The 9192-nt window shown below is 37.8% G+C and overlaps 2 protein-coding genes across 2 annotated transcripts; one reads left to right on the top strand and one right to left on the bottom strand.

Moving 5' to 3' along the window:
• The first annotated feature begins 1291 nt into the window (after positions 1 to 1291).
• mc2r (melanocortin 2 receptor) lies at positions 1292 to 2227 on the top strand. Its single transcript, XM_066682282.1, has one exon. It carries the CDS (start codon positions 1292 to 1294, stop codon positions 2225 to 2227), a length of 936 nt encoding a protein of 311 aa, XP_066538379.1.
• Positions 2228 to 7856: 5629 nt separating this feature from the next.
• On the bottom strand, positions 7857 to 8843 carry mc5rb (melanocortin 5b receptor). Its single transcript, XM_066682622.1, has one exon. It carries the CDS (start codon positions 8841 to 8843, stop codon positions 7857 to 7859), a length of 987 nt encoding a protein of 328 aa, XP_066538719.1.
• Positions 8844 to 9192: the final 349 nt, after the last annotated feature.

Raw genomic sequence — 9192 nt, 5'->3', positions numbered from 1 at the left:
AAGATTAAATTATGTTATTTCAAGGAAAGGGGAAACATTCTTTTTAGGTTTGTTCTAGATAATAAACGTTTAGATTTTCAGCTGCCTAGAGTTTGAGTATTGGTTTTGATGTTTTGTTTAGAGAGTTTTTCTTCCCAGGATTTGTTTCATAAATGATGTGAGACAGTGGTGATGCTTTTTACTTGTTGCCATGCTCCCTTTTGATCATTTTACCATCCCCTTTTGAGGCTGAGGGTTCCATTGCTTTGTGAATGGAATCGAGTGTCATGCTCAGCACAAGTCAGAGATGTGTCAAGTTCATAAAGCTGTTTCTCAAAAATAGACCCATCACTCTCAGCAGCCCAGGTCCAGCACGAGTGTCTGTGTAAACACTGCATTACATCACTGTAACTAATGACCTGCTCCCTCACAAAAATTTCTTCTTTCATCTCATGCTTCCTTTGATCCTTTCTTTTTTAGCCCCTAGTGGTCCTCCCCGTGTTGTTCTCTCGCCTCACCACTTCCTTGGGTAAGCGATGGCTTCTGCCAACTGTAGATAGTAAATTGCATCTTTACATTTGTGTCTTTATTCTGGTAGAAAAAGCCTTTTGAGTGGTGAATTATAATGTCTTACATCCCTTTGCAAGCTGTTGAAAGATTGCACACGATAGTAAATATAGCTGCTACCTCCACACTCTGGAGCACCTATGCAGTGGCAAGTTAGAACACATGGGTTATTTGTCCTGAAGATACAGGTCATCATACAATATTGTGTACAAGACATTTTGTTAAATTTACCAGTACGGCCTTTAAAGTTTTATCTATTCCAGAAATGTTTCTCAGTTTAGATATATGTTGGACTTTTGCACATATGAAGGGGAACAGCAAACAATGTGAAACAATATGATTTTCCAAATTTATAATTTAAATAGAAAGGGAAAAAAGGAGGAAATGGGACTCAACTTACAAAACTGTCACAGTTATCAGATCTTGAGTATAAAACCTTTTAAAGAATGGTTTCCCAAGTATTTGCACTTCAACACCGAAACTAGTCATGACTTTTATACTGCACACAAAAAACATCACATCCTGTATGTTTTTATTTTTTACATTTTGTCTTAACAGAAAAAATATATATATAAATGCGTATGGAATTAGGGAAGGGATCAAACCCTATATACCATCATACCATTAATGTGATTTAACAGATCTGTTTAGTGACACTAGATCCTTCCTCCTTTCAGATTCACGAGGACCTGATTCTGTGAACACAACCAACAGTGGTCCTTCAGCCAACTCTAACCTAGTCGCCATGAGCGGCAACACTACTGTCACACCTGCAACCACAGACTGTCCTGAGGTTGTGATTCCTATCCACATCTTCCTGCTCATTGGCTTTGTGAGTCTGAGTGAAAATCTTCTTGTTGTGGTGGCGGTGATTCACAACAAGAACCTGCACTCACCCATGTACTGCTTCATCTGCAGCCTGGCAGCTTTCAACACCATCTCCAGCCTCTCCAAGACCTGGGAGAACATCATGCTGGTTTTTCGAGACGCTGGTCACCTCAATTCACGTGGAGCATCGGAGTTACGAATCGACAATGTGATGGACACTCTGCTCTGCATGTCATTTTTAGGTTCCATTTTTAGCTTCTTAGCAATCGCAGCTGATCGCTACATAACTATATTCCACGCACTGCGCTACCATACGCTCATGACTGTGCGGCGTACAGCAGCCATCTTGACCACCATCTGGACCATGTGTGGTGTTATAGGGGGGCTCATGATTGGCTTCTTTGAAGCTGCAGCGGTTAAGATATTCTTCATCGTGGTCTTCTTCACTGCCCTGCTCTTCATCCTCCTGCTGTATGTCCATATGTTCCTGTTAGCACGGCATCATGCAAGCAGGATTGCTTCCATGCCAGGTGCTACTGGACACCACAGGAGTGGCCTGAAAGGGGCACTTACCCTTACCATCCTGCTTGGTGTGTTCATAGTCTGCTGGGCACCTCTGTCCTTACACCTCTTGATCATTATGATATGTCCAGAGAACCCCTACTGTGAGTGCTATCGCTCGCTCTTCCAGCTGCACGTGGTGCTGCTGATGAGTCACGCTGTGGTCGATCCTGCCATTTACGCCTTCCGCAGTGCAGAGCTCCGAAATACCTTCAGGAAAATGTTCCTCTGCTCCTCGAGAGCTCAGGACTCTATCAGAGACACATGCGAGTGTGGCCTTTCAAATGTTTAGAGAGTTATTACACCGAACACTTGTTAAAATGTTTGCTCATCTCATCACAGTCACATGTCTGCTGTTCAAATTGCCTTTCATGTGACAACCTTAATATTTACAGCACAAAACAATAACTTGAGTCATTTTATTTTCAGAAACATTTCAAATATAGCACGAAAAGGATCCTGGTTTCAAAACCACAAACTGCCAATATCCATAGAAAAACATGTATCTCCACTTTTGTAGATTTTTTTTTCTACAACATTTTCACATTGTGTGTAGATTTCATGATGAATAAACCAACTGAAGTGCTCCAAAATTAATTAATTAATTAATTCATTGTCTGTAACAGCTTATCCAGTTCAGGGTCGCGGTGGGTCCAGAGCCTACCTGGAATCATTGGGCGCAAGGCAGGAACACACCCTAGAGGGGGCGCCAGTCCTTCACAGGGTGATATACACTCACACTTATCAACACTTTTAAGTCGCCAATCCACCTACCAACATGTGTTTTTGGACGGTGGGAGGAAACCCACGCAGACAAGGGGAGAACACACCAATCTCCTCACAGACAGTCACACAGAGCGGAACTTCAACCCACAACCTCAAGGTCCCTGGATCTGTGTGACTGCAACACTAACTAAAGTTATTTTAATTACTTTTTCCTTCTCCTGTAAATTTACTATTTTGGAGATACATGTTTATACTTGGACAGCGAACATATTCTACCTAAGCAAGAATACACTCGTCAACCATACCATTATGACCACTTCCATTTTTTCTACACTCACTGTTTATTCTCTCAGCTCCACTGAACCCAATGAACATTGAACCTACCCTTACTGAATGGCGCTGTGACTAGAGAGGATCAAAGGTGGGATGGGAAAATTTGCATATACCTGCACTCTACTTCAGGTGCATCACAAAATCAGAATGGCACATTTAATTATGTTTTCTGATTTAAGGTGATATTCATGATTGTAATCAAAGCTTTTTTTTTTTTTTTTTTTTTTTAATTCAGTTTGTTTGCGGGCTGGAAACCAGGACAATGTGTTTACCAAGCCCCAGAGTCTGTAAATGAGTAAAAAAACAAGCTATCTCAGTCGGGTATGCTAGGCCTCTTCTCTCTGCTCTTGACAGAGGTATCTGGGTTTTTATAGACAGCGGATAGAATGCCAAACATTGAATAGCATGAACTGATATGAGGATATTGCTCTATTCCTGGGTAATATTGACTTATTTTTGCTTTTTCAGATCACTTGAGGTGGAAATGTTTCCAAACTCAGGAGATGGCTAACTGCATTACCAAAAGTGCTACAGAACTAAACAGCTTACCACAAATAAGTTTCTGTGGTAATTCAAACAGTGAATAAAAACTTAGACAAGTTAATCTTCAGCCAGAATCGTAACCGTTCCCTTTAGTCAGGCCACAAAAAAAGACTTGTAACAGTATTTCAGTTTGTGGGTGTGTAGGAGATCCAAATCCACAATTTAATGAGCTAATGCACTGAAACAGTGTTCTTCATGTTTCCTTTATCAAAAATAAACTTCACTCACCATTGTTCTGACATATTTATTAACAAAAATCAAATATATACAACCATTAATCATATATGCCCTCTAAAGGGGTCATTAACAAACATCAAATTAAGAAATACCACACACGACTGTCCACTAATAAACAAAACAAACATTAAATAAACAAACGGAACTCACCATGGTCATATAGTTATAATTAACAAACATCAAATAAGCAAACATCACTCACCTGTTTTAGCACCAGCCATTTTTTTTGTAAGATGTGTCTCCAAAAATAGCATTTTCTGCTTTCTTTAATTTACTTGTGTTTGCCTCAACCTAACAATTTCATATGCTATTTTTAGGATAAATCTTTTGTTTCTTTTTGTACATTGTTTGTAAAATTGAGTGTAGATTAATCAGTTATTATAATATGACTGTGTAAAAACAGAGATATATAACATTACATCTATTAAACTTAGTAAACAGGGCTACAAAACACATTCAGCAATTTAACCCCAAACATTAAGACTTTTACTGTGAGTAAAAGTCTCAATATTATTCTTGTCCTCATTACACATGTAAGGCATCAGAATTTTCACAATGCTCATGCCTTGTGAATAACGGACACAAAGTGTCATTGATGCAATACACAGTAGCACCTCACCTACCTTGTGGAGATCCTAAATGTATGTGAGAAACAGCTCCCCTTGTGGTGCAATTGCTATCCATGTGTATGTGTATTTATTTGAACAAGTGAGTGATTGAGTTACAACCTAGCTCTGTGAGGTGCTTCATATTAGTTTTATTCAGTTTAAATGTAAAGGTTATAATGATTATATTCTGTGATTAGTTTTCTCATAAATGTTTTATATTAAAAGGTGCACAATAACATAACTACATCAAATACAAATTGATTTGTGACTGTAATTCAAGCTGCCTGTCTAGTGAGATTGTGAAATGAATTCATTACATTCAATATCCAGTCACTGCACAAGACTTAAAATACATACAAATATTACAATATACTTTCACATTACAATTACACATCACAACTCCCCAGAGTGAGAAGGGTACAGTGTTGGAGGTAATGGGGTACAATGCTATATCATGTAACAGTGTTACAGTAATGCTATTACTTTATCCTGTAACTGTAGATTTTAATGCACTAATAAATTTACTGATAATTAAGAATCACATAACATGGGTTATGTATATGTCACTTGCATATTATGCATTTAGAAAGGTTTTTTAAATAGATTATCCATGTCAGAATGTCATGTTCTTGGGTACAATTTGTGCATTCTTGTATTATATAAATATATGTAAAACGTGTTGCATAAGTGGAATTTGCTAATATAAGCAATGTTTATCCCCCTGCTAATAAGTCATTTGTAAACAGAACCAGCCAACTTCACATAAACAGGCCTTAGATTTCTTTTGGGAACAGCTTGGAAAGCTATACAATTTATTGTATTTGGTTTTATTTTAAAGAAGCTGTTTTTAGCTTCTTCTATTAGCTAGTGTGAGCTGTTCATAATTTCAAAGGGGACATATTTTACCCCTTTTCCAAGTTAACACAGTTCTATATGGTCTTAATTAAAAGTCTGACATACTTTGGTTAAAATACCACAATCATCAAGCAGCACTGTGCTCACACTCTCAAAAAAGCCCTGTTTAGAATGAACAGTTTCAGCACCTGTACATTTAGATGAGAATGAGCTGCACACAGCTGAACATACCCCTGAGCCACAGCATTGTGTTTTTATCCCTCATATCTCTGTTATCATTTTTGTTGTTTTTGCAATTCTATTATTTCTCCATTTACTTTTTCAGTGCTTATTATTCTGTAGTGAGTGGAAAGATAGTTTTATCTTTGTTCAACTCGTGCAGTGATTCCTGATTTAAAAAAAAATCTACACTGAATAAACTTTGAATTTACATTTCACATGAAACTAAAACATCTACATCCAAAGACACAAACTGAGCAACATACTCATTCACAGATTTAATATCTTGATGTAGAAAACTGAATTTAATGCAACACTTTGACATAAATGGTCATTCTTTTTTTTTTTTTCCTGGCATGCCCCCTTTCTGCTCAGGTCACTTGTAGCAAAGTGCTAATCCTAACATGAATTCCTCCTTTACATTTACTGTATATTCTTTCAAAATTTCCATTTTACAGAGTCAGCCTCATGAATATCCAGTTTACTCTATTTTGAATAAACTTTTTGTGATGTCAATCTAACCAGCACATTATCATATATATTTGTCCCATCAGCCAACAGCAGTTCTGCTCATTCACACTGAAGTTTATAAATATTCAAGGAATAATAAAGGACAACCAGTTAGAATAAGAATAATTTACATATTTCTGTTTTAAAAATCCTACTCTGGTCATCAACTAAATCCATAAAATTTAGTTATTCTGATCAGAATTACATTTAAATATTATTTATGAGAAATAAATCCTCTACTGCCTTAGAAGCGATGTTCACTATTATAATCAAAAACACAAACTAATCTGTTTGTGTGTCGGTCTAATGTGTTTATAAAGCCCCAGTGTTTGTAAATGGTAAAAAAAACAGTGTCTCTGTTTGATATGCTAGGCTTTCTCTCTCTCTCCCTCTGCTCACGGCAGAGAAATGGCATTTTTTTCCAGACAATGTATAATTTTCAATTCCAAACTTTGAAAAGCACGAACTGAGATGATGATATTGCTCTAGTCCTGCTCCATAGATGGGTAATAGTGATATTGATCACTTAAGATGGTATTGTCTCACAGGAGGTAGCTAACAGCATGAAAGAAAACACAGATCACAAGTACTACAAAACTTAACAACTCAAGATACAAATGAGTTTCTGTGGTAATTCAAAAAGTGAATAAATGTAAACAAATCTGAGAGAACAGTGTTTTCCCACAACTGTATATGTTTCGTTTAAAAGTGCTTTAGATATGACTCTAAATATTTGCCTTTGTTCATACCTGTAGAAGTAGAACGTAACTGTCTGCTCGTCTGAAGTCTGAAAGCCCCGTCTTGCATATTGACAGGATTAGTTGCTTAACACTGTGATGTAAAAAACCCTGTCTGTCTGAATCTGCCCTTTGTTTTTTTTTTGTTTTTTTGTTTTTGTTTTTTTTTTTGTTTGTTTTTTAATAACATTGCAGTTTCTAAGCTGAAATAACCAGACATGGCTTTATTTACTTATTTCCCTAACGAGACCTCCTCTATTGTATAAGGAACACTACATGGATATGTTAACAAACAATAAATCCTGTTTTTCACTGGAAGGGCTCTTTACAGGCACATTAACAATACACAATTTCTTTCATGGATAAAGAAAAGTGAAAATAGGCAAGTCTGAGTCGGTTTGGTATAAATGTCAGTTTTCTTCAGAATAAATAATTAAAATTAATTATTTTTATTAACCCAAAAAGGGTTCTTACAAGTTCTTTAGTAAAGGCAGTGGTTGTGTGTAGATCCATGATGCCTAAAATAATCCTTTGAATGCATGAATGTTCATTAGGCAGATTAAATGGTTCTTCTAAATTATAATCTGTTATAAATGGTTCTTTAAAAATCTTTTCAAAAATGGACCTTCATAGCATCAGAAAGAGCTCTTTTACAGTTTTTGCTAAGATACTATACATGTGTTCCTAGGTTATATTAAACTATTTAAGTTGATTCAAGAGGAACTCCATTGTGGGGCCACACACAGATGCCTTAGGCCTCGCTCAATATTTGATTAGATTTATTATTATTTTATTTATTTATTTTTATTATTTGAACAGGAAAAAAATTTTACATACTAAACGTCAGCATACTAAAATTCAGACATTTATAGGTTGTTTTACATCTGATTCAAATTGGACCTTTGAGCATTACTAAAATTTTAATAATTCCATGTGCCAGATTAGTGAATCAACAACATCACTTCATGTTGAATTCTTTGAAGTGCATCTCAGATTTGACTGGGTTATAGGTAACGTCATGTCATTACACTTCCTTCTAAAGTAATGAATCATAAAATAGCATTGATCTGAGGGTTCTTCAGTGTAAACAAAGCTTTAGGGCATAAAAGTTATTTAAATTTTGTTTAGTTAGAGTTATTGACCTGAATTTTGTTCAGTATTTACTGGAGAAGAAAATGAAGTTGCGAAGGTTGAGGCAGCAGATGATCTCCTTGAAGGTCTTCCTCATCTCCTGGCTCCTCAAGGCATAGATCAGCGGATCAATCACAGAGTTGCACATGATTAGGATCAGGTACATATTGAAGTGGGACATGAAGCAGATGCAGTACAGATTCCGGGGGCAGGAGATCATTAGGATGAGGTGGAGGAAGAAGGGTGCCCAGCACACAATGAAGATGCCAAGGAGGATGGTGAGTGTGATTGCCCCCTTCATGCTGGCCCACTGCTGGATGGAGGCATTGTATCCAGGCAGTGTGGCCATGCGCCGAACATGGGAGCGGGCCAGCAGGAACATGTGGCTGTAGAGGGAGGCCATCATGAGCAGCATGCCAAAGAACATGGTCACCAGACACACAACCACTGCCGTAGTGTCTGAATAGATGATAAAGATGATCCCACAGCCAGTGCAGAAACTCCAAATACTGCCGATGATCAGCGCAGCTCGCCGCACAGTCATTATATTGTGGTAGCGGAGAGCGTAGAAGATGGTAACGTAGCGGTCAACGGCAATGGCCAGCAGGCTACACATGGAAGCCACCACGGAAATACAGATCAGAGAATCAAATACATTGTCCATCTGCCGGATGAAATGATCCTCCACCACTAACCTCCTATTGGCCAGCAGGTGGATCACGATAGTCTCCCAGGCATTAGAGACACTGACCAACATATCTGCCACAGCCAGACTGCAGACGAAGAAGTACATTGGTGAGTGAAGGTTCTTGTTCTTAACAATGGCGAGGATGACGAGGATGTTCTCCAACAAACTGACCAGTCCCAGTGTCAAGAACACCTCCGGAGCAATGTGGACCTGCTCACAAGTTTCTGAACCCCCTGATTTAGCCTTGTCTGACACCTTGCTGGGGTCAGTGAGGGCCACAGCTGAGTTGGTGAGCAAAGGAGGCCACACAGAAGTGTTCATCTTTTGTCTGATATCCCTGCAACTCTGAATAATTTTTAAGCTGAAGAGCTGCCGATGCTGAGACTCTTCATGTCCTTGCACATCTGTGGGAAGGAGCAAAAAAAAAAGGCCATTGGAAAAGGACATTAGAAATAGATTGTAGCATCTACCGAAGAGAAGAATGCTGCAAAAACAGTCAATATCAGTGTAAACAATTGAGTCACAACATTGTCTGGAGTTTTTTGTCCTTCAGATTTTAAGTAATATATTATGTGTATTTTCCTACATGAGATGAGATGGCCACTCTGTTTTATGTCTTCATTTAAAGCATCTTGTATTTAATAACCACTCAATCAATGTCTTCAGTCTT

The sequence above is a fragment of the Hoplias malabaricus genome, chromosome 10, assembly GCF_029633855.1.
Source record: "Hoplias malabaricus isolate fHopMal1 chromosome 10, fHopMal1.hap1, whole genome shotgun sequence".
Classification (NCBI taxonomy): Eukaryota; Metazoa; Chordata; class Actinopteri; order Characiformes; family Erythrinidae; genus Hoplias; species Hoplias malabaricus.
This window is presented reverse-complemented; position numbering and strand designations above follow the sequence as displayed.